Raw genomic sequence first — 26,021 nt, 5'->3', positions numbered from 1 at the left:
TCCCCTCCCGCACTGCTCAAAAGCCCTGAAACGCTGCCTGGGGTTCTTTTCATACTACACCCAGTGGGTCCCCCAGTACGCAGACAAGGCCCGCACCCTAATACAGACCACTACCTTCCCCCTGTCGACAGAGGCTCGCCAGGCCTTCAGCCGCATCAAAGCGGATATCGCAAAGGCCACGATGCGCGCCATCGACGAGTCCCTCCCCTTCCAGGTCGAGAGCAACGCCTCCGACGTAGCTCTAGCGGCCACCCTTAACCAAGCGGGCAGACCCGTGGCCTTTTTCTCCCGAACCCTCCACGCTTCAGAAATCCGCTACTCCTCAGTGGAAAAGGAAGCCCAAGCCATAGTGGAAGCTGTGCGACATTGGAGGCATTACCTGGCCGGCAGGAGATTCACTCTCCTCTCGGACCAACGGTCGGTAGCCTTCATGTTCGATAATGCACAGCGGGGCAAAATCAAAAACGACAAGATCTTAAGGTGAAGGATCGAGCTCTCCACCTTCAACTACGAGATCTTGTATCGTCCCGGAAAGCTGAACGAGCCGTCCGATGCCCTATCGCGCGGCACATGTGCCAACGCACAAATTAACCGCCTCCAAACCCTCCACGAGGACCTCTGCCACCCGGGGGTCACTCGGCTTTACCACTTTATCAAGTCCCGCAACCTCCCATACTCCTTAGAGGAGGTCCGTACAGTCACAAGGAACTGCCACATCTGCGCAGAGTGCAAACCGCATTTTTTCAGGCCGGATGGTGCACACCTGATTAAGGCTTCCCGCCCCTTTGAACGCCTTAGTCTGGATTTCAAAGGACCCCTCCCCTCCACCGACCGCAACATATACTTCCTTCATGTGGTGGACGAGTACTCCCGCTTCCCATTCGCCATCCCCTGTTCTGACATGACCGCGGCCACAGTCATTAAAGCCCTGAACACCATATTCACACTGTTCGGTTGCCCCGCATACGTCCACAGCGACAGGGGGTCCTCCTTCATGAGTGACGAGCTGTGCCAGTTCCTGCTCAGCAACGGGATAGCCTCGAGCAGGACGACCAGCTACAACCCCTGGGGGAACGGGCAAGTAGAGAGGGAGAACGGCACGGTCTGGAAGACCGTCCTACTGGCCCTACGGTCCAGGGACCTCCCAGTTTCACGGTGGCAGGAGGTCCTTCCGGACGCCCTCCACTCCATCCGGTCACTACTGTGTACTAGCACTAACCAAACGCCTCATGAGCGCCTCCTTGTCTTCCCCAGGAAGTCCTCCTCTGGAACATCGCTGCCGACCTGGCTGGCGGCCCCAGGACCCATCTTGCTCCGAAAGCACGTGGGGGCGCACAAGTCGGACCCGTTGGTCGAAAGGGTTCACCTCCTCCACGCGAACCCGCAGTACGCGTACGTGGAGTACCCCGACGGCCGACAGGACACGGTCTCGCTGCGAGATCTGGCGCCCGCCGGCAACACACACACCCCCCCGACACCAATCACCCAACCCCCCCCCCCTTCCTGCCACCGCCGCACCCCGCGACCGCCCCCTTCCCAGGAGGATCAGTCCTCCTCCCAGGCCCGACCAGGAATGAAGCCCAAGCTGAAACCGTAAGGCTCCCGGAGACGGCAACACCGGAACAAGCACCACCACCGGGGCCGAGGCGATCGACACAGACGACCAGACCGCCCGACCGACTCGTGGCGTCGATCGAACAGTACAATATATGGACTTTTAACGAGAACATTTTGTCTTTTCCTGACGATTACTGTAAATAGTTTGAGAAAAAAAACCTTGTACATACTGTAATAACATGCAAAAGTTTTCCTCCCAGGACCAGCTTTGTAAACCCTTACCACCGTGCGAAGCATCACCCCGCCGGGTTCATTTTTAACAAGTGGTGAATGTGGTAGTATGCATTAGGGGTCATGTGGGACTGTGAAGCCATGATGTCATTGGCTGACAGATCCCGGGTCCTGGTTGGACGTTGACCTCTAGCTCCGCCCTGAAGGCGGAGTATAAGTACTTGGAGTCCTCCCCCGCAGGCAGTCTACTACTGAACTGCGGGGGAAACAGTCACGCTTAATAAAGCCTCATCGACTTCACTCTATTCGTCTCTCGGAGTCTTTGTGCGCTACATGCCATCTCTCAATCAAGAGGCCCCAAAACCAATCTTAGTGATGTCAAAATTAAGATTACAGCCTGAGGGCTCCACAAGCCATGACCTGTGAAAATCCAGAAGATGTTTCAAGAATACATGACATTGATATTTTGCAGGGAACAGATGGTGGATAGCTTGACAGAAAGCAGGCATGTCTGGAAAAAATCATCCAAAACGTTTTAGGAGAATGCAATGGAGATTATGATTGAAATGAAATGAATGAAAATCGCTTATATTGTCACAAGTAGGCTTCAAATGAAGTTACTGTGAAAAGCCCCTAGTCACCACATTCTGGCACCTGTTCGGGAGGCTGGTACGGGAATTGAACTGTGCTACTGGCCTGCCTTGGTCTGCTTTAAAAGCCAGCTCTTTAGCCCTGTGCTAAACTAGCCCCAGGCTCGAAGAGCGGCACAGTGGTTAGCACTGGAACTTCGGCTCTTGAGGACCTGGGTTCGAATCCCGGCCCTGGGTCACTGTCCCTGTGGAGTTTGCACATTCTCCCCGTGTCTGCATGGTTTTCACCTCCACAACCCAAAGATGGAGGTGGATTGGCCACGCGAAATTGCCCCTTAATTGGGGGAAAAAAATAATTGGGTACTCTAAATTTATAATTTAAAAAAATGATTGCACACTCTGTAAGCTGTTCTGAAGCTTGAAAGATTGCCCACAGGCCACCTGTGTGCCTGGTAGTTAAAACAAATTGAATTAGTAGATAAGTTATGAAAGGAGAGCGTCAGTTGGCAGGCGAGCATGGTCATCCTGCCAAATCAGCTAAGCTGGGAGCATGAAGTACTGAAAGGGCACCCGTACCTGGAAGACGCGAGAGAAAATACTGGAACAGAAGGTCAATATTAATAACTAATATTACTCACCAAAAAGCAAATTAGTTGATCGTTCATCTGATGCCGGTTACTTGATCATGAAGTTGATTGTAGAGTTTATCCACAACAGTAATCACACTTCTAAGCTATCTGTTGATTATGAAGTGCATCCTTTTGAACAAAAAAAAACAAAGTAGGTAGCTGTCTCACTGATTTATTTAAGTTACAAAATTATTCAATTCTAATCAGTCTTGTGATTTTCCACTATTGGCATTTAGGTACGTGAATGGGAGCTTATTTGTGTATTGAAATGAAATGAAAATCGCTTATTGTCACAAGTAGGCTTCAAATGAAGTTACTGTGAAAAGCCCCTAGTCGCCACATTCCGGCGCCTGTTTGGGGAGGCTGTTCCAGGAATTGAACCGTGCTGCTGGCCTGCCTTGGTCTGCTTTCAAAGCCAGCGATTTAGCCCCTATGCTCAACAGCCCCTGTTGTAGCTAATTTCTGAAAATTAATCGTAACTTTTAAGCGAGCTTGGCATTGCCATATTCAGCTGTTTTATTCTATTTGTTTCAAGTTGGGACCGCTAATTCACACATGCATGGACCTTTTGGATCAATGTATAATGTCTTAAAAACAATTTTATTGCCCTGGTTCCTGACCTTTACTGCCCTATGAAATCATTCACAATGTTCTTGGCAACTGAACTAGTTATTTAATGCTACTAATTTTGTGAATTCTGATAATTGGTTAAAACACGGTAACAAATATAACAAAGCACTGTAGAGGGAGGCACCAAATTCATTAATTATTAATGGCACGAAAGTAAACCACATTTATTCTCTTCCTTGATGGACTTTGGTTTTCAAGTCAACCAGGGTGACTTCTACATATAATGAGGAAGATAATACAACAGTTCTGAGTCAGAAACCTGTGGAAAAAGTATAATGAGATATTCATTAAGCTTAAACCAGTCACCAATGAATTGAATTTTATTTATTGTCACATGTACCGAGATACAGTGAAAAGTATTGTTCTGCGTACAGTCCAGACAGATCGTTCCATACATGAAAAAACATGGAGCATGCATAAATACACAATGTAAATACATAGGCACAGGCATCGGGTGAAGCATACGGAGTGTAGTACTACTCCGTAGCGAATATGTGTGAAGCGATCAGTTCAATCCATAAGAGGGTCATTCAGGAGTCTGGTAACAGCGGGAAAGAAGCTGTTTTTGTACCTATTGGTGCGTGTTCTCAGACTTTTATATCTCCTGCCCGATGGAAGATGTTGGGAGAGAAAATAATTGGGGTGGGAGGGGTCTTTGATTGTGCTGTCCGCTTTCTCAAGACAGCGGGCGATGTAGACAGTCAATGGATGGGAGGTGGGTTCGCGTGATGGACTGGGCTGTGTTCACGACTCTGTAGTTTCTTATGGTCTTGGGCTGAGCAGTTGCCATACCAGGCTGTGATGCAGCCAGATAGGATGCTGTCTATGGTTCATCTGTAAAAATTGTTAAGACTCGATGTGGACATACCAAATTTCCTTAGTTTCTTGAGGAAGTATAGACGCTATTGTACTTTCTTGGTTGTAGCGTCTACTTGGTTCGACCAGGACAGATTGTTAGTGATGTATACACATAGGAATTTGAAGCTGTCAACCATCTCAGCCTCAGGGTGTGTACGACACTCCTTCCTGAAGTGAATGACCAACTTTTTAGTTTTACTGACATTGAGAGAGAGTTTGTTGTCGTTACACCATGCCACTGGGTTCTCTATCTCCCTCCTGCACTCTGACTCATTGTTTGAAATCCGACCCACTAAGGTTGTGTCACCAGCAAGCATGTAGATAGAGTTGGAGCCAAATTTTCCGACACAGTCGTGGGTGTACAGGGGGTATAGTTACTATTAGCCATTGTTTTCCTTCTGCAGAATATCACAACATGATAGGATGGTACTGATTCAGGGAATTGTACAGTAGATTTAGTTAAGAGAACACTTCATCATGTTTTTTATTTGTGCTTGTGCGTCATGGTTACCTTAATAGTGTCCAGTGCTTACAACCAGATTTAATTGTGCAGACTGACAGCATTACCATGATTGGGTCTACTCCGCACTGATTCGTTAGAAACACCAGTGTTACGTACAAACATACAAATTGAGAGTATTGGTAGGCCCCTTGAGCCTGTTTTGTCATTGTCTGAGATCATGGCTGACCTGATTGTAACTTCAACTCCATGTTCCCATCTACCCCAGGTAGCCCTTATCATGAATTTATCCATCTCTGCCTTAAAAAAAATTCAAAGACACTGCTTCTACCACATTTTTAGGAACAGAGTTCCAAAAACCACCTTTACCTCATCTTTGTCTGAAATGGGCAACTCCTAGTTTTTAAATAGTGATCCCTAGTTCTAGATTCTCCCACAACGGGAAATATCCATTTCACCTTGACCCTGTCAAAACCCCTCAGCATCTTTTATGTTTCAATCAAGTCACCTCTTGCTCTTCTGAACTCCAGTGAATTCAAGCCTAGCCTGCCCAATCTTGCCTCATAAGACAACCCAGATTTGAATCTTGCAAGTCATTTACATCCTTCCTTAAATAAGGACAGCAATAATGTACACACTACTCCAGATGTGATCTCACCAATGCTCTGTATGACTGAAGCATAACCTCCCTACTTTTGTATTCAATTCCCTTTGCAATATACAATAACATTCTATTATCTTTCCCAATTACTTGCTGTACCTGCATATTAACCTTTTGCGATTCATGCACTAGGACACCCAGATGCCTCTGCATTTCAGCTCTGCAATCTCTCACCATTTCTTCCTGCCAAAATGGACCATTTCACAATTTTCCATATTGTACTCCATTTGCCAGAAAATTACCCATTCACTTATCTATATTTGTCACCGCCTTCTGTCCTCTTCACATCTTACTTTCCTCCCTATTTAGCAAATTTAGCAAACATACCTTCAATCCTGTGGTAATCTGGCAGTGATAAGGGGGAGGCTCTTCATGTGAACAGAGTTTATTGATAATGAGGAATAATGGTACAGAGGCCACTGGCCTCACTGCCCTGGAGCAACAGGCAGCTAAGTGACCCTCCTCTGCTGCTGCCTTGCACTCGATCCACTATAGGTCCCATCATCCAAATCATTTATATAAATTGTAAAATGTTATGACCCCCAGCACTGACCCTGTGGCACACCACTCATTACACCGTACCAACCTGAAAATTACCCATTTATGCCTTTTTCTGTTTCCTGTTAGCTAGCCAATCTTGTGTTGCCCCCTAGGTTATTTTATGCAATAACCTTTCATTGGCACCTTATCAAATGCTTTCTGGAAATCCAAGTCTGCTGCATCTCAGTTGATTTATCCCGCCACCTAATTTGCAAGTTCACTTTAGCTAACTCTACTTTTATGCCTTCATAATTACTCTTTTAAGTTTTTACGTCTTTAATGCACTTTTCTCTCCCTTTAAACTGAATGTAAAACTCAATCATGTTATATTATGATGTAGAGATGCTGGCATTGGACTAGGGTGGGCACAGTAAGAAATCTTACAACAGGTCAAAGTCAACAGATTTGTTTCGAATCACTAGCTTTCGGAGCGCAGCTCCTTCATCAGGTTCTGATAAAGGAGCTGCACTCCAAAAGTTAGTGTTTCGAAACAAATCTGTTGACTTTAACCTGGTGTTGTAAGACTTCATATTATATTGTATAATCGTATTATGATCACTGCTACCTGGAGAGCAGTCTGGGAAAGTGAATGATATAAAAACCGTACCTCGGGGATTTGCGGCATTCATATCGGAAGCGGAGTGGGAGAAAATCGGAGAACAGCCTGGTAAGATGAGTGATACACTTAGTGTTCCAATTGTGCAGAAAAAACTGAAAAGTGACTTGATTGGCTAATGGAGAATCTATGCTAAATTTGAAAATCCATTTTAAATTACTGATTATAAGTTGCTTTCAGATCAAGATAATGAGAGATATAATAAACAGTTGAGAATTAAAAACTTATTAAATAAAATGAGGATGGAGTGCCAGGTGATGTGTTGTACCTGTATGATGTGGGAGATGGTGAACCCCATTGTGATTCCTAGTGACCACATCTATAGTCCGTGCTGGTTGCTCGAGGAACTCGGCTCAGAATTGATGAGCTGGAGTCTGAGCTTCGGGATGGTGGAGAGGTAACTAACATCAGGGAGTGGGAAAGGTGAACTAACAGTGACCAGTGGCTGTTCCTTGTCTCAGCCTTGGGGTGGGGCTGCTGGCCATCTTAGATGCGCTGGGGACCCAGGATTTGGGGCAGGAATGTTACTTTACGGTGCAACTGGCTGACTCTGGAGGGGAAGAGGGGGGGGGAGGAGGTGAGAGGCCCCCAACGATGTTGATCACCTGGAACGTGTGGGGTTTGGGGGCCTGTGAAGAGAGCAAAAGTTTTTTTTTTCCAATTTAAAGGGTTAGCATGACAAAGTGGTGTTCCTCCAAGAAACTCAGCTGCGGATGTCGGACCAGTTCTGCTTACGAAAGGCCTAGGTGATCCAGGTTGTTAACTCCGGGTTCAACAACGGGGTGCGGGGTGGTGGCGATCCTGATTCGTAAGTGGGTGCGTTTTCAGGCGGGGGTTGTTGATCCATGCCGGGGCGGGGTGGTACGTGACAGTCACAGGTATGTTGGAGGGGAGGGCTGTAGTGAAGGTGAATGTGTATGCCCCGAATTGGGCAATGTTAAGTTTATGAGACAGTTGTTGCGGCCATTCCAGAGTTGTATACACACAAGCTGATTTTAGGGGGAGATTTTAATTGGATTTTGGATCCAAAGTTGGATCACTCCAACCCCAGGTCGATGGTCCGTTTGGGGATGGCAAAGATGTTCACAGCATTCATGGAAGAGACGGGTGAGTAGATCCGTGGTGAGTTATTCACCCAGGGGGCAAGGAGTCTTCATTTTTCTCGCCAGTGTATACGGCATATTCGTAGATTGATTTTTTTCGTTAGGGTAGGACCCACCCTGTTCCCTGGGGTAAAGAGTACAGACTATTTGGCAATGGTTATCTCCGATCACACGCTACATCTGAAGTTGGAGAGGGCCGGGTGCAGAGCGTGGGCTGGAGACTGGACATGAACCTGATGTCGGATCTTGGGTTTTTGTGCTAAGATTTCAGGGGCCATAAAGAACAATGTTGAATGGAATGAGAAAGGGATGGTCTCTCTATCTTCAATTTGGGAGGCATTAAAGGCAGTGATTAGGGGAGAGATCATCTCGTACAAGTCATATATGGATAGGGAGAACAGGCAGGAGTGTCAGGAGGTGGACGAGATTCTCGGTGAAGACAGAGAATATGCGAGTGACCTAATGCCAGAGCTCTTGACATGCAGGAAGATACTGCAAATGCAGTTTGACCTGTCCACAGACCAGGTGGTTTGTCGGCTGCGGCACTTAAAGGGGATGTTATATGAGTGTAGAGAGAAGGCTAGCCGCCTGTTCGCTCATCAGTTAAGGTGGCAGGAGGCTGCCAAAGAGCCTGTGCATGTGCGGGAGTCGGGGGATGGTAAGGTCTCTGCCCCTGAGAAAGTTAACAAGGTGTTTCATTCTTTCTATGAGGGGCTTTACAGATCAGAGCCGCCAGAGGATGAGCAGGGGATGGTTGAGTTCTTGGAGGGTTTGTGGAGTTTCTTCAGGTAGGGCGGGCAATGTCACAGTGGTATTGATACAAGACTAGTAATCCAAAGACCCAGGGTAAGGCTCTGGGCACTCGGGTTCGAATCCCATCATGGCAGATGGTGAAATTTGAATTTATTGAAAATCTGGATTTAAAAGTCGAATGATGACCATGAAACCATGTTGATTGTCATAAAAAGCACCTGGTTCACTAATGTCCTTTAGGGAAGGAAATCTGCCATCCTTACCTGGTCTCGCCTACATATGATTCCAGACACACAGCAATTTGGTTGACTCTTAAATGCCTTCTGAAATGGCCTAGCAAACCACTCAGTTCAAGGGCAATTAGGGGATGGGCAACAAATGCTGGCCAAGTCAGCGACCCCGCCCCCGCCATGAATTAATAATTTTTTTAAAGTTGCGGGATGGGGTTGGAAGAGGATTGCAGGGCTTTAAGCAAGATGCAGACGGGTAAGGCGCCGGGGCCTGATGGGTTCCAGGTACAATTTCATAAGACATTCGTGGACCAACTGGCCCCATTGGTGCTGGAGATGTTTAATGATTCATGGCCGTATAGTTCACTTCCAGAGACACTAGGGCTGATATCCCGTCCCCCTCCTGAAGAAGGGTTGGGCTGAGGGGTTTGCCATTCCATTGGGCGGAGACCAGGTTTTGCTACTTGGGGATCCAGATAGCACAGGATTGGGTGTGACTTCACAAACTGAACTTTTGCAAACTTGTCGAGCAGGGTTACAGCGGACTTGCAGAGGTGGGGCAACCTTCCACTTTCATTGGCGGGCCGAGTACAATCTATTAAGATGAATGTTTTGCCATGATTTTTGTTCCTGTTTTAATTCCTCGCAGCCTTTCTAACAAAGGCTTTTTTTCAGGAGTTGGAATAATGGGCTTTATATGGCTGGGAGAGCACCTCTGATTCGGAGAGGTGTCCTACAGGGGGGAAGACAGGTTAGGAGGTTTAATGCTGCCAAACCTGATGTATTATTATTGGGCTGCCAATTCAGAGAACGTGTTGGGGTGGTTTGGGGATCAGGAAGTTAGTTGGGTACGGATGAAGTCTGGGTATTGTAAAGGACAGGTCTGGTAGCACTGGTGATGGCGTCTCTGCCGTTTGCTCCAGTGAAATACTCTGTGAATCCAGTGGTAGTTTCTACATTAAAGATATGGTGGCAATTCCACTTGCATTTTAAGCTGAGGGCAGTGTCAAGATGGGCCCCTACCCATGGGAACCATTTGTTTGAGTCGGTGAAATTGGATGCTACATTCTGGGGTGTGGAAGCAAAGGGCTGGGGAGGGTGAAAGACTTTTTCCTGGAGGGACTGTTCGCAAATTGGAACGAGTTGAAGGAGAAGGTAGGGCTTGGGGGATTGGATATATTCATGTACTTTCAGGTTCGGACTTTGTCCAGAAGGCATTACCGACATTCCCTGAGGCGCCACCATCTGCCCTGTTGGAAAGGATACTCTCGTGCGTGGGGTCTGAGGAGGGCAGCACGTCTGAGATAGATGGGCAAATCGAGGGAGAAGAGCAGGTTTTGGTAGAAGTGAAGACAGGTGGGACGAGGAGCTGGGGTTATAAAAGTCTGTGAACATGCACTAACAGATTCAAAAACAGCTTCTTCCCCACTGTTACCAGACTCCTGAATGACCCTCTTATGGACTGAACTGATCTCTCCATGCATCTTCTCTACTGAGTATCATAGAATTTACAGTGCAGAAGGAGGCCATCGGCCAATCGAGTCTGCACCGGCCCTCACCTCCACCCTACCCCAGTAACCCCACCTAGCCTTTTTGGACACGAAGAGCAATTTAGCATTGCCAATCCACCTGACCTATATATCTTTGTACTATGGGAGGAAACTGGAGCGCCCGAAGGAAACCCATACAGACACTGGGAGAATGTGCAGGCTCAGCACGTGAAGCTCCCCCTCGCCGGAAGGCAGATGGAAGACGTTCCTCACCAGGGAGCTCAAAGAGGACATCAAGGCCGACATAAAGGTGCGGTCAGGGTAGCGGTCGCGGAGACTCTGGTCGCCATGCAGGTGGCCCTGGACAAGGCAGAGAGGCAACCAGAGGCCATGGGGAACATTATCAAAGAGCTGGAAAAGGCCTCAACAGACAAGAGCGACTGGATGGTTTCCCTGGAGTTGGAGGTGGCAAGATTGGGGGTAACACTGGGGAACCGAAAGGGGAAGATAAAAGACCAGGAGAACCTGTCGCGGCGCCAAACTCTGAGGTTAGTGGACCTGCCGGAAGGAACCGAAGGCAGGAACCCCATAGACTGCGTGGCCCAGATGCTGGTAAACCTGGTTTGAAGACACGATCTGGGAAGACACAGTAGCATAGTGGTTAGCACTGTTGCCTCACAGCTCCAGGGTCCCAGGTTCGATTCCCGGTTTGGGTCACTGTGCGGAGTCTGCATGTTCTCCCCATGTCCGCCTGCGTTTCCTCCAGGTGCTCTGGTTTCCTCCCACAGTCCAAAGATGTGCAGATTAGGTGGATTGGCCACGCCGACACGGTGAGAATATGCAGACTTTGCAGACAGTGACCCAAGCGGGAATCGAACCCGGGGCCATGGAGCTGTGAAGCAAAAGTGCTAACCACTGTGTTACCGTGCTGCCTCCGTATACTACACTCTGCATGCGTCACCTGATGTCTGTATATGTATTTACATTGTGTACCTATCATACGTCCTTTTTTCCCCCCTAAGTATGGAACGATCTGGACTGTATGCAGAACAATACTTTCACTGTACCTCGGTACACGTGACAATAAACCCAAATCCAAATGCGACTAGGCATTCAGACGGGTAAAAATACCAGGGGCATAGGAATGTGCAAAAATAGTCCACAGCAACCAAAATTCTGAGTACAAAAGAGTGGCAGAATCCACAAAATCATGGGGAGGAAGTAAAAGATGCAGTCACCTTTTAACTGCTTATGCACTTCCTTGTGGCTAGTTTCAGTGCACTGTTTGAAGAGACCAATAGGTTTCTGCTTGCAGTTGAGGTGGAGTGCGGCACAAGAAGATCAAAGAATGCATATTCATAATGTCCTTCTGCAATTAAACATTTGTGAAATTCAAGTTTTTGTGATCATGCTAAGAGAGGAAGAAGTAACTTGCATTTATATAATGCCAATCACAACTCCAGGCTATCCCAAAGTGCTTCACAGCCCCGGATATTTTTGAGGCATAGTCACTATTGTTTATGTGCAGAAACTAAATACAATGTTTTGGCTTCTGTTAATTCCTACATAGTGCCATCATTCTAATCACTCATATTTCCTATGCTGTACCGGTTTCCAAAGATGTAGTTATGGTTTTGCTTCAGACAGCAGAATGTGGAATTGTTCCCACACTCTTGGGCAAAGAGCTCATTGTGTTTCTTTTTATACATTGATATTGATGTGTTCTTTCTTGCTGTCTGCCTTTTTTTCCTGAGCAAGTGGTATTTATAACAAAAAAAAAAAGCTAACCAGTCTCATGTGGTGCTGTGAATGACAACTGACTTTCCATTAATGCTGCTCCGTTTAAGGGGTGGTTTAAAGCTCTCTCTGATTGCTACAGCTGTCCACCAAGCTTTATATGTTTTGCAGTTTTCCCGGCGCTTTGTGTGACATCGCCCAGCATCACTCATACTCTCTCTAAGCAGCTCCCTGACAACTACAGCAATTGATTCAAGGCTTTCTGTAATTCTGGAGTGAATGTTTTAGTTTCAACCATATTTTTATGATAAAATATTCACACTGTGAAAGGTATGCTAGCTGCAAGGCTGCTAATTTTGGAGACTTCTCGCAAGAATTATCTTGTGCCTTGTGGGGCTTCCCAGTAATTCAGTTACCACAGACAGGTATCTGGAGAATTAACAGAAAATGTTCCTCAACCTGGGCTATTTCAACACCAAACTTGTTTGAAGCAAAAGAGATATAAGCAAAGTAGACAAAAAAGTTGTTCCCATTAGCTGGTCATACAAGGACGAGTGGACATAGATTTACGAATTTGGGCAAGGGATGCAAGAGTAGATGTGAGAAAAAATGTTTTCCTCTGTGCTTGGTATGACCTGGAACACACTACCTGTGAGTGGGGGGGGGGGGGGGGGGGGGCGGGTGGAAGAAGAGATGATCCATTTATTTCAAAAGGAAATTGGTTGGACACCTGACGACAAATAAACTTCCCAGGCTACAAGGATAGAGTGCAGGAACCAGACTGACTGACTTTACAGAGAGTTGTCATGAAATTGATGGGCTGAAGGGCCTCCTTTTGTGCTGTTATGAATCTGGATTTCAGGACCAAGGTACACCTGAGTTTGAAAAAGTGGGATTTGATTTGATATATTGTCGCATTGTCGTGGAAATTATAATAAAGACAAATTCTTTGAAGTTCAATTTACACAAATATTTGCGGAGGGGGGAGTGGTCTGGCTGCATAGCCATTCCACAGCACTCTGAATTATACAGTTAAAAACCATCATAATTATAGTGTGAAATAAACAACTTTAAAAGAGATAAAACCTTGGAACATACGCAAGAGGAAATACGAATGTTTTGCCCTTGGTTTAAAAACAACTTGAGTACGCATTTTGTTGTCCTTCGGAAGAACAACTTATAATAAGGCCGAGTCCAAAATAATAAGCAGTATTTTGTTCACATTTTCTGACCTACTTATTTTCGTTAAAAAGTAGTGTTAAAATATAGACAATATTCCCAGCATGCTTCTAAGTTGGCAACTCATTAATTTCCCTTCCACATACATGTACTGAAGTACAGTGAAAAGTATTTTTCTGCGGCTGAGGGAATGTACCACAGTACGTACATAGTAGACAAAAAGAATAATCAACAGAGTACATTGACAAAAGTCATCATGGCATGTCTGAGTTGAATGCTGAGTACTGCTGCTGTGTTTCCCTTTGGAAATTGCCTAAGCAGCTAGGAAATTTTCTTTTTTTTTAAGGGGCAATTTAGCGTGGCCAATCCACCTAGCCTGCACATCTTTGGATTGTGGGGGTGAGACCCACGAAGATACGGGAAGAATGTGCAAACTCCACAAGGACAGTGACCCGGGGCCAGGTTTGAACTCGGGTCCTCAGCGGCGTGAGGCAGCAGTGCTAACCGCTGCGCCAACATGCCGTCCTTACCATTCTTTATCCATGCCTACAATATAATTTGAAATTATTTTACGTTTGAACCAACCCTTCAGAAACTATTTTAAATGATTTTCCCTCGGCGAATTTAGGCTTCAGGGAAAAAATATACATGTTGATATTGAATTTTCAGATCACTATTATTGATTGGCACACAGGTACAAAAGTGGGAAAAGTTTGGATGCCTTTCAGGACTTTTTTTTTTAATAAGTTTTATTGAAATTTTTTTCCCAAACAACAATTTTCCCCCTCTTACAAAGCAAACGCAACAATAACAATACAGAAATTTTTAACAAAACCCCATTATCTTTGACCTAAACTAAACTAAACCCCCCCCCCCTTCCCCCTGGGTTGCTGCTGCTGGTCATCTGTCTTCCCTCTAACGTTCCCCTAGGTAGTCGAGAAATGGCTGCCACCGCTTGGTGAACCCTTGAGCCGATCCTCTCAGGGCAAACTTTATCTGCTCCAGTTTAATGAACTCCGCCATATCATTTACCCAGGCCTCCAGTCCGGGGGGTTTCGCCTCCTTCCACATGAGTAGGATCCTGCGCCGGGCTACTAGGGACGCAAAGGCCACAACGTCGGCCTCTTTCGCCTCCTGCACTCCCGGCTCTTCCGCAACTCCAAATAGAGTTAACCCCCAGCCTGGTTTGACCCGAGCCTTCACCACCCGCGAAATCACTCCCGTCACTCCCTTCCAATACCCTTCCAGTGCCGGGCACGCCCAAAACATGTGTGCGTGGTTTGCCGGGCTCCCGCCACACCTCCCACGTTTGTCCTCCACTCCAAAGAACCTGCTCAATCTTGCTCCCGTTATGTGTGCTCTATGTAGCACCTTAAATTGAATCAGGCTAAGCCTGGCGCATGAGGAAGAGGAATTTACCCTGCTTAGGGCATCAGCCCACATACCCTCCTCTATCTCCTCCCCTAGTTCTTCTTCCCACTTTCCTTTTAGTTCGCCCACCGACTCCTCCCCCTCTTCCCTCATCTCTCGGTAAATCTCTGACACCTTGCCCTCTCCGACCCACACCCCTGAAAGCACCCTGTCCTGTATCCCCTGTGCCGGGAGCAGCGGAAATTCCCTCACCTGTTGTCTTGTGAACGCCCTCACCTGCATATATCTAAGGAAGTTTCCCCGGGGCAACTTATACTTTTCCTCCAATGCTCCCAAGCTCGCAAAAGTCCCATCTATAAATAAATCTCCCACCCTCCTAATTCCCAACTGGTACCAGCTCTGAAATCCTCCATCCATTCTTCCTGGGGCAAACCTATGGTTGTTCCTGATTGGGGACCCCACCAGGGCTCCCCGCACCCCTCTCTGTCGCCTCCACTGTCCCCAGATATTCAATGTTGCCGCCACCACCGGGTTCGTGGTAAACTTTTTAGGTGAGATCGGTAGCGGCGCCGTCACCAGCGCCTCTAAACTCGTCCCTTTACAGGACTTTCTCTCCAGTCTTTTCCACGCCGCTCCCTCACCCTCCATCATCCATTTACGTATCATTGCCACGTTGGCGGCCCAATAGTAATCGCCCAAGTTCGGTAGTGCCAATCCTCCTCTGTCCCTACTACGCTGAAGGAACCCCCTCCTTACTCTCGGAACTTTCCCTGCCCACACGAAGCTCGTGAGCTCCTGTCTATTTTATAAAAAAAGGTCTTGGTGATTAGTATAGGGAGACATTGAAATACAAATAAGAACCTCGGGAGGACCATCATCTTAATGGCTTGCACCCTGCCCGCCAGCGATAGAGGCTGCATGTCCCACCTCTTGAAGTCCTCCTCCATTTGTTCTACCAACTGTGTCAGATTAAGTCTGTGCAAGGTTCCCCAGCTCCTAGCGATCTGAATCCCCAGGTATCGGAAGTTTCTTTCCACTTTCCTTAGAGGCAAGCCTTCTATCTCTCTACTCTGGTCCCCTGGATGTATCACAAATAATTCACTCTTCCCCATGTTTAGCCTATACCCCGAGAAATCCCCGAACCCCCTCAAAATTCACATAACCTCTATCATCCCCCCCACTGGGTCCGACACGTATAACAATAGGTCATCCGCATATAACGAGACTCGGTGTTCTTCTCCCCCTCTAATCATCCCTCTCCATTTCCTGGAGTCTCTCAACGCCATGGCCAGAGGTTCAATTGCCAATGCGAACAACAATGGAGACAGCGGGCATCCCTGTCTTGTTCCCCTATATAGTCGGAAATTCTCCGATCTATGTCGACCTGTAACTACGCTTGCCGTTGGAGCCCCATAAAGAAGTCTAACCCAGCTAATAAACCCGTTCCCAAACCCAAACCTCCTTAACACTTCCCATAAATACTCCCACTCCACCCTATCAAATGCCTTCTCTGCGTCCATTGCCGCCACTATCTCTGCCTCCCCCTCCACTGGGGGCATCATTATCACCCCTAATAGTCGTCGCACGTTAGCCTTTCAGGACTTTTAAGAGGTTGTAGACACATTAGTGCAAAAGTATGGAAGTATACAGTCAATAGAAACATATTGAAGGGTGTGGGTGAGCAGAGACCTCAGGATTCAAATCCATATTTGCTTGCAAGGTGTGGATTGCTGCTGCCAATGGCTGGCACTGCTCCATGCAAGAGATTCCAATGCCAATTTGTTTTCTTCAAAGATGGCTCAACTGGATTTAATTTCCTTATCAGGGAGAAAGTGAAAATTGGAGATCTGGTCAATAAAGCATCCTTAATGTCTGTTGAGCAGGTAATTTGGAATAATTTTGATGCAGAATGAAAACGGGAGCCATAAGAAAGAGTACATTGTATAATGCCTTTCAGGGCATGAAAAATTTCTCGACAGTCAATGAAGTACTTTTGATGTGTCGTCTAATGTTGAAGAAAAAGAAACAGGAATGATATTGATTGAGGGGTAAATTGGGCAAGACGAAGCAGAACTCCTTGCTCTTCAACATTGTGCCATGGCATCTTTTACATGTACCCAAGAAGTTTAGTGGGGTCCCGATGAGCAGTTTCAACTGAAAGACAGCACTCTCAACGGTGAAGATCTCCCTCACTACTGCTGTAAAGTGCCAGTGTAGATTTTCAGCAGAGGTCTTTGGAGTGAGACTTTAATTATTTGAGAATGTAGACACTGAGCCATAATTAAATGAATATTACAGTTAACAGATTTTATTTTGCTCTGTTAGGAGGAGGAAACACAAAGTAAATTGAAGAAAAGGAGAAAAATGACAAGTTCCTCAGAGAAGCCACCAGAGGGCAATGTAAGTATGGGCCACGCTGAGTTTTTAACATAATTTCTCCTTTTTTCTCCACTGTTTTCTCTGCTAAAGCCAGAAACCGTCTACTCCGAATCATTCAAATCCTTTTTGGAGCTTAAATGAACTATCTAATGTTTTGAATTAATAAACCTAAATAACAGTAAATTATCACAGAATTACAGTGCAGAAGGAGTCAATTCAGCTCATCATGTCTACCCTGACTCTCTTCAAATGAGCATTAGGGCATATTGCCATTCTCCTGCCTTTCCCCGTACCTTTGCTTCTATTCAGATAATCAGGTAAAGCAGCATACTATTTAAATGGAGGGAGATTGCAGAACTCAGTGGCACAGAAGAATCTGGGTGCTTTGGTACGTGAATCACAGGGCATGATCGACCGGCCACGTTGCACTGTCGCTCGAGCGCAGTGCGGTTGGTGAATCCCGGGCAAGGCCTCTCGTGGGCTTCCTGGCAGCCTTCGCACCTCGTGGGATCCACCCAAGTCCCACGAGACATTTAAAATCCACTTCGAAGAATTTGCCTGATTTTCCCCCCCCAGCGAGGCTGTAACCGGCCGCTGTCTAACACTGGTCCACCCAAGCACGGATCAGGCGGAATGGCGCTGGGGGTCTCCCGGGCCATTGGAGGCCCCCAGGTGCTAAGGATCAGTACAGGGTGGGCCCCTAGCTCTTCCCTGTAATGTGGGCACCTTAATACTGCCCAGCTAGCATCCTGGCACTACCAATGTGCCTGGGTAGCACTGCCAGGCTGGCAGGAGCACTGCCCGGGTGGCAGTGCCAGGCTGGCAGGAGCACTGCCCGTGTTTGCCTTATCTGACTGGCCATATAAGAATGTCTAGTCCCATCATTAATAAGTGTGATCAAAATAACATAGAAGGTATAAATGAATGAGCAAGCTCCAAGATCTGAAGGTCCATTTCTAATTTCTTGCCAATTTTGTCCTTTTTAAAAAAAACAATTGTGAACTGTATGGATGCTTTCAACTGAAAAATACTCAACTGTTACAAAGACTTGTGGGAATAGCAAATCTTTCATGTACTGCTAACCTCTAACAATGTCTTTTCATTGGGAACAGCAGAGTTTTGAGATCAGTTACTTGAAAGGTGATCTGTTCTCCTGCCCAGAGAAGGACGCACTGGCACATTGCATCAGTGAAGATTGTGAAATGGAGGCAGGAATAGCTGTCTTGTTCAAGAAGAAATATGGATGCGTTGAGGAGCTGCAGAATCAGAGTAAGAGAGTAAAATTACAGAAGTAATTTTAGATCTGTAAACCAACAGCATATCATTTTCTCTGGTAAAACACAACATTTTTCAGATGCACCAAATTCGTAACCCCTTGTAAAGCAAATCAAGCAGCGAGTTCTTTTAGAAGAAATAAGGTGGCTCGTTCTCTAATGAACCCATGTTGTTCATCCTCTTTTGTCTAGCCACCTATCTAATCTGTTCTTTAAATATTTGGATAAAACGTGTGTAAAAAATCCTAAACCTTGTGTTTAATCCTTGGGGCTGGTTTAGCACAGGACTAAATCGCTGGCTTTGAAAGCAGACCAAGGCAGGCCAGCAGCATGGTTCAATTCCCGTACCAGCCTCCCCGAACAGGCGCCGGAGTGTGGCAACTAGGGGCTTATTGCAGTAACTTCATTTGAAGCCTACTTGTGACAATAAGTGATTTTCATTTCATTTCATACCAGTGCTTGCTCTTTCGCCCCACTGTAGTCATCTAAGATGGCCACCTGCAAAGGACGACGGGAATTATGGCCAACCCAGGACTCCGACAGATACAGAGCTTGTGTATTTGAAACACCGGTAACTAGACCTGATCGAAACCCCCTGCTCGTTTGCATTTTAATGGCCCATTTTCCCAGGACTATAGAACTCCAATCAAGAAACCAGTACAGCCACAGACTAATCGGCGCCACTCCCTTTACTCAGAAAGCACAACTGCCAAGGTCAATGACCGCTAAGGATCCGCCCAGCTACCAAGGCACCCGCCCCTTTATTGGCCGAAATCGAAGACAGTGATCAGAGCCCTGTTGAACTATTGGGTCCAAGGTTAAAGACCGCTCCAAAGAGCGCGAAATCCCAGAGGGATAAAAGAGAGCACAGCCATGTGTTCTGTCTCTTTTGGATCCAGCCTGTGCCAGCCCAACTGTATCAGGAACAGCCAGCCAAGTTCAAGACCAACAATCGCCACCTGACGGATGAGCCCAGCAGAGACAGAGCCACTTTCTTCGAACCAGCCAAGTGAAATTCAGATAAAGGCCTTATCCATTTGCACAGTGCCGGTCGCCCTGAAGTTAAGTATAGGTTATTGTAGCTGATGGGTGTAGTTTAACCCGTAGTAGATATTGTGTTTGCATGTCGAGGAAACTCTTGTGTATGTAAATAAACCATCTTTTGAATTAACTAACTGGTTGTATGGTCATTTGATCGATATAAGGGAAGGCTTGTGGTTCACCAACATTATCATTAATATTAGCAACAGTATTGGCGACACTGTTGGGATTGAAAACGAGCAACACCACTTTTCATTCCAAATCATAGCAGAATGATTAGTACTACAGCTCGTCCCCAAACATTTGCAAACATGATTTGAGTTTTCCAGAATCGTCATAAAAATGAATGCCAGATTAGAGTTAGGGAAGTTCTTTGCTCAGAAGTTACAAAGAGAACTTTCAGAGATGAACTGAAATTCTAAATACTGGAAACAGGAATAAAAATTACCAATGCTGTAACTGGAAAGCAAGTCAGTCAGAAGCTGTGTTACTGCTTCTGGCGTGACCTCAACACAACGTTGCTGGGGTTCTGATAAAGGGTAGCAGGGAATATGGTCGTAACATGGAGAATTCACAAGTTAAGCATAAATTCATTAACCGAAATCTTACAGCTCATGGCATAATTAAGTGGCATTGCAGCTAGTAATGTCAATTTTATGGCTGAAGTACTCTGAGAAGTTAGGCTCATTCAGGTTCAGCAGGCAGTGGCTTTGTAGGTTTGCCATCAAGACAGGAGGGAAGCTAAAATTATGTGTATAGATTACAAATGAGAGGGTGAGTTAGTCTTGTGGGCCTTTCTCTATGCTCACAGCATGGTATTGATGCTTATCTCAGAAAAATCCACCACTCCATACTTTTTCTCCTGGCTAGTGGGGTGCATGCTGGTAAAATATCTACAGAAGAAACCGGTAGGGTGGAGTGAAAGATAGAGTATAAGGCAGTATTCTTTCCTTTTTAGAACACCATCCATGTTATACCAATCATTCTAAGCTCACCAGACCTTAAGAAACTGTTTCCTTCATAACTTAGTCGAGGAGCCAGTGTATAAATGGGTAATTTGTATTATTTGACACAAAAGAACTGTTTATGGGGAATGATAGAATCTCCACATTAATGATGGAAGCACGGTAAACTTGCAGGTAGGTTGAACACCTATTTTGTTGCAAGAATCTTGCAATGTAACAAGTAAAATATTCTACCTCATTGGATTGTTTTGTTCTTCCTGGGTGAGTTCAACTGTGGCCTGCCAGAGGGCAGCATGGTGGCGCAGTGGTTAGCATTGCTGCCTCACGGCACCGAGGTCCCAGGTTCGATCCCGGCTCTGGGTCACTGTCCCTGTCAGTGTGGAGTTTGTACATTCTCCCCGTGTTTGCGTAGGTTTCACCCCCACAACCCAAAGATATGCAGGGTAGGTGGATTGGCCATGCTAAATTGCCCCTTAATTGGAGAAAAATGAATTGGGTACTCTAAATTTATTTTTAAAAACTTGTCGCCTGCCATGTCTGAACTGGGTCAGGTGGCATCACGGTTCACTGAAGTGTGGGAAATGTCATACTCGTGAAGCCAATCAGAGCTCGGCAACTTCACAGACTTTTCTGAGCTGGGTCGGGTAGCGTCGCGGTTTGCTGGAGAGTAGGGAGGAAAATATCCTATTTTCAGGTAGTCAAATTAGAGGTGCTCTACCTGTAGTAACTCTCGTTGCTTAATGCTGTCTTGTTATGGTTCTTCCAGTATTTGGTTACAAACACTCAAACATCATCTGTCCATTGCCAATTTTGGGCACTTGATTCACTTAAGTATTGGATTAAAACCTTCCATCAGCGGTATCCTAGGAAAACCCTCAATTGCTCACTATGAAAAATAGAACTCTGGTGGAGACTACACCATGCATGAAAATAAATCACCTTCATAAAAAACCTAACATTGATTCAGGCTCCGGATAGTCAGATACAGATGTATGACTCAAGAGTCATACAGAACTCGGTGGAAGTTGCAAGATGCTGACTCCATGGGAATTGCCTGGAAAGTTTGAACAATTCCCTGCTCTCCAGGATCCTCCAAAAAAGAAAAATCTCCAACTCTCGAGTTACAATAGGAGACTTTGGACCAGGAAACGTTGGAAAGAAAAGTCCTAGTCCAACTTGTGGATAATTATACAACTGAATCCCAATCACTCGCTCATCTTCCTTCCATTCACCCTGCCCCCAACCATCCTGCCAACCTACGAATCTTCACCCAAGGAAGTGAGTCTTCTGTGCTGATTCTCTTTGCTGCTCTGTGTGGATTCCTGCACAGAGCGACGACTTCTGGCTGCTGCAACAAAGTCAGAGCCTTTTAAACATGGGGTAAGTGCCTAGTTTCTGCCTGATCAGTATCGACTGCAGCAGTTCAAAGCTGAGCAGAAGATTTGTGTCAATGTGTCAGCTGCACAGCAAATACCCTGTCCATATTTCACACGGTGCCTACATTACCTCAATTTGAATTGCATCTGTTTGTTGTTTTAGTGTCATTGTTGCATTAAAGCTGTGGGCTAAGCCATGACCCATTAGAATGTGTCAAATTGATAATACAACAAATGGAAAGTTTGCTATGCCTATAACAAGACTGAAAATTATTAATTTACAAGTCATTAGTTCTTATTTGTTCCCTTTACATAAAAATAGGCTTTCAAAGTTTTCGAATAGTTAATTTGTTTGGCTTCTTCATCAGGTTTTTGTACCTTTTATTTCAGATAATATGTAAAATGCACTTTGGTGATTTTTCTTTACAGAAAAGAAGACCGGGGAGGCGGCTGTGCTACAGAAAGATCAAAGATACATTTACTATTTGGTAATCGATCCAGCCATATTTTAAATTGAGTAATGGGATCACTATTTGTCTTTCAAATTATCTAAACGTCATGGCAGGGTACAGGATCAATTGGAAAAATCTATTTTCACTTTTGAAATCTTTATTAAATTTTAATTTTTCAAAATACACTACACACTGTTTTAGCAAGAATTGGATATACTCTCAAGAAGTTCATGAAGTAACTGCTATTCAATTTTTTCATTTTGTTAATCAGAAGATAAACTCAATACAATTCCAGCACTCCATCTCTATTGAAGACTTATGGACTAAGCTTAATAGGGGGGGTTCCATGTTTCAGACTTGATTATAAACTCATCGCATCAACCTTATCTTCCACTAATGACAGATCTGCAAGAGACTGTGTAACGTTCTGCTGTCATCGGTGTTAAAAAACTGAGGCTTTCATTCTCACTTTTTGGTGGTTTTAGTTATTGATCTAATTCAAGGATTCTAATTGTTGCTGAATAATAAATATGACATAAAATTCTTTAAAGTTGTAATATTTTTCTTATCTACCTGATTTTTCTGACATTCAGTTAAACTAAGTGATCCGGTGTATTTGAGGACCAGCCTGAGAAAATTGCCACTTTTAATACCTCCTGGTCATTGTTGCCTACCTTGTTGCCTGACAAGTGATTTATTTTTTCTACAGATCACTAAAAAGATGGCATCAGATAAGCCAACTTATGACGATCTGCAGAGCAGTCTCAGGGTCATGAAGGACCACTGCCTAAGTAGTGGAGTCTCGAGCATCTCGATGCCTAAGTAATAATGATGAAGACGTTGAATTTATTGCTTTTACTACCGTTCTATCACAATTGTATCCTTGATTATGCCAATATCCTGCTTTGCGCTCTTTATCATCCTCAGCTCTCCATACTTCCAATTTTTCAAGACTTGAGGTTCCAGTACCCTGTCCCATGCTTAGTCTTGCAAGTATTCTTGCTTTATGTTCTCCGGTGCACTAAATTGAATGCCTCATCCCAGTCGCATTTCTCAGCAATTTTGCACATTCGATTTGTCCAAATTCCTCCAGCCTTTATCTCCTTCCATTCCCCACATCCCCTTCAACACACACAATTTCTATCTTCTGACTGTCGTTTGTACATTTCCATCACTTTATTATGCCTCGTCTTAATAGCAGAGCCTCCATCTGCTTTTCCTCTACTCTCTGGTGCCACTTTGTACAATTTCTATTTCCTCAAAACATTTTTGTAAAATTTATCTTTCTAACGAATCTCTCCCTCAATACTTTGGCACTCACTTCCCTGTCAGTTTCTATGTGAAGCATTTTGAGAAGGTGGGAATCATTAGAACGACGACTTGGAAGGAGTACAGATCTCTTGAGGATTGTAGAAGGTTATAGAGATAGAGAGGGACAGGACCACAAGAGAATTGGGCAACGTGATGTGAATATTAGAGGCATCAATGGTATGAATTACTACCAAGCTCGGAAGGAAACTCTCAATATTGTTTGAATTTCTGTATTAAATATGTAAAAGGTAAAGTCGCTACAGTCCCAAATGACCATAGGCTTCTTTTCGCCTTTGAGGGGGAGAGCTGACTGGTGGTGATTTAACCTGATAATCACCACACCCTCAGGCGAGGGGCAAGGTTGAGAAGGCAGGGCTTTCATGAATAACCGGCTACAGTTATTATACATGTATATAGTGGAGAAAGACCATTCTCACCCCTTCAAACCATTTGTTGACTGTGCATAATGCATTCATGGCAACCATCGAGAAGTCTTCAGAACCAGCAAATCCGTCATGGTCGCTGGAGGATGATAGGGTCAACAGTAAGGGAAAAATATTTATTTTTTAAAAAGTGGGAAAATAGAAATCTGTACTGTCTGTGAGCAGATGTAATCCAATGAAAAATCACTCTGGATATGAAATAGACACTGCTCAGACTGTTTTTAAATAAATTTAGAGTGCCCAATTCATTTTTTCCAATTAAGGGGCAATTTAGCGTGGCCAATCCACCTACCCTGCACATCTTTGGGTTGTGGGGGTGAAACCCACTGGGAGAATGTGCAAACTCCACACTGACATGTGACCCGGAGCCTGGGACCACAGTGCCGTGAGGCAGCAGTGCTAGCCACTGCGCCGCCGTGCTGGCCCCTCAGACTGTCTTTTAGCTGGTATGTGATCCACTAGTTTAACGAGAGGAGATAAAATTTGGTTTAAAATGAACGAGTCATCTTTGGTTCTGTTAATTCTTTGCTAAAGTTGTAACTGCACTTACAAAGGAGTTGGTGCCATACAGAAAACCCAATAAAATGTTTGCCACAGCCGTAACTAGTTTTGAGGATTGTTATGTATTACTGTAATTAGAGCAAAGTGCTGACTTTTAATAGATCAGCCTAAAACATGTTACAAGTCAAATCATTCTAAAGGACAGGACTATTAGTGTAATTGCATGTATATCATGGATGCTTTTGGATCCATAAAAGTGTAGTCGGGTGGGTTTCCTTTTGAGTTCCACTCAATTTGGTTTAATTTCTGCCTTGGGCTGCTGGTAGGCTCAGGGTAACTCCTGAGTTTACAAAACCATTTGCTTATCCCTTGTTCGCTGATTCCCAGTCTGTGTGACGTGCATTACTAAAAGCTGCCTTTGTTTTCAGCTCATTGAGACTCAACCCTGAAGACTAGCCTAGTTGTCTCAACTGTCGCTAATCCATTTGCAAATAAATCAAATAATTTATGCACGGCATAACAAGTGTGAAATCCTCACTATCCTGTATAATGGGATTTAGCAACGTTTCATTCTAATTATGCTTATTAACTCAAGATCTAGTTATACTTCCACCGTTGTGAACAGTACTGTTTTTTTTTTTCAGGATCGGATGTGGCCTGGACAACCTGGAGTGGGATAAAGTTTCTGCAATAATTCAAGAGGTTTTTAAGGACACAAATACCACAGTCACTGTGTACTCTTTGTGAGGATGCTTATTATGACTATGTATACTTTAAAAAAATACAAATGGGAGACAGATGAAGACTTGGGTACTTTTTGTTGGTTATCTGTTTGATTCTGGTGAAATCGCCAGACTTGTGAATGTCAGATTTTCAACTTTGTGCATTCCACAATCTCGTTAATAGATTGTAATTTTCGGGCTAAAACAAGTGCTCCTATTTTGTTAAAAGAATTTCTCCTCCATGATTTGGGATAATTCAAGAATTGTTTTTGAGGGCAGCACGGTGGCGCACTGTGACTGCGGTGCTGAGGACCCGGGTTCAAATTCCGGCCCTGGGTCACTGTCCATGTGGAGTTTGCACATTCTCCCCGTGTCTGCGTCAGTTTCAACCCCACAACCCAAAAGATGTGCAGGTTAGGTGGATTGGCCACACTTAATTGGAAAAAGAAAATTGGGTACTCTTAAAAACATTTTTAAAGAATTGTTTTTGGTCTGTGATTTGCCAAGGTATCAAGTTTGTAATTTGCCAAGATATCGAGCTTACTATTTGAGTCAGCCTGTTCACATGTCCTTATTGAATAAATTATTTCTGTTAGTCTGAGTTCAAGTCTGTACGAGACACTACTGCTGCCATAGAATTATTGTACTGATAATTTGATCTGTTATAATTCGATCTGTTATTTGCATAGAATTTCACAAAGCTAAGGTTTATGCTCCACACGTGACTCCTCCCACCTTAATTTATCTCTAAATCCAAACACCTATGGCTCACTCCAGGACTTGAACACAACAATCTAGGCTGACACTCCAGTGCTGTACTGTCAGAATTGTTGTCTCTCAGATGAGACATCAAATCGAGGTCTTACGTGCCATGCTGAGTGGAATATCTGTTATATTTCCAAGCTTTATCTTGGAATTTGTT

At 45.0% G+C, this 26,021-nt stretch overlaps 1 protein-coding gene across 8 annotated transcripts in view; it reads left to right on the top strand.

Annotated features, from left to right (window-relative positions):
• The window catches only part of LOC140411085 (ADP-ribose glycohydrolase OARD1-like), a 39,755-nt gene extending 14,055 nt beyond the window's left edge, over positions 1 to 25,700 (top strand). For 4 of the 8 annotated variants that reach the window (XM_072500105.1, XM_072500109.1, XM_072500110.1 and 1 more), the window contains exons 2-6: positions 16,961 to 17,035; positions 18,130 to 18,283; positions 22,100 to 22,158; positions 22,832 to 22,944; positions 25,022 to 25,700. In XM_072500105.1, coding sequence (XP_072356206.1) covers positions 16,961 to 17,035; positions 18,130 to 18,283; positions 22,100 to 22,158; positions 22,832 to 22,944; positions 25,022 to 25,124 — 504 coding nt within the window. In that variant the 3' untranslated portion in view covers positions 25,125 to 25,700. Of the gene's footprint in view, positions 1 to 16,960; positions 17,036 to 18,126; positions 18,284 to 22,099; positions 22,159 to 22,831; positions 22,945 to 25,021 lie in introns of all 8 variants that reach the window. The other 4 variants (XM_072500104.1, XM_072500106.1, XM_072500107.1 and 1 more) reach the window with 1 other exon arrangement.
• The last annotated feature ends 321 nt before the right edge of the window (positions 25,701 to 26,021 follow it).

Source organism: Scyliorhinus torazame, chromosome 4 (genome assembly GCF_047496885.1).
Source record: "Scyliorhinus torazame isolate Kashiwa2021f chromosome 4, sScyTor2.1, whole genome shotgun sequence".
Classification (NCBI taxonomy): Eukaryota; Metazoa; Chordata; class Chondrichthyes; order Carcharhiniformes; family Scyliorhinidae; genus Scyliorhinus; species Scyliorhinus torazame.
The sequence above is the reverse complement of the archived record's forward strand: the minus strand, read 5'-3'. Positions and strand labels throughout refer to the sequence as shown.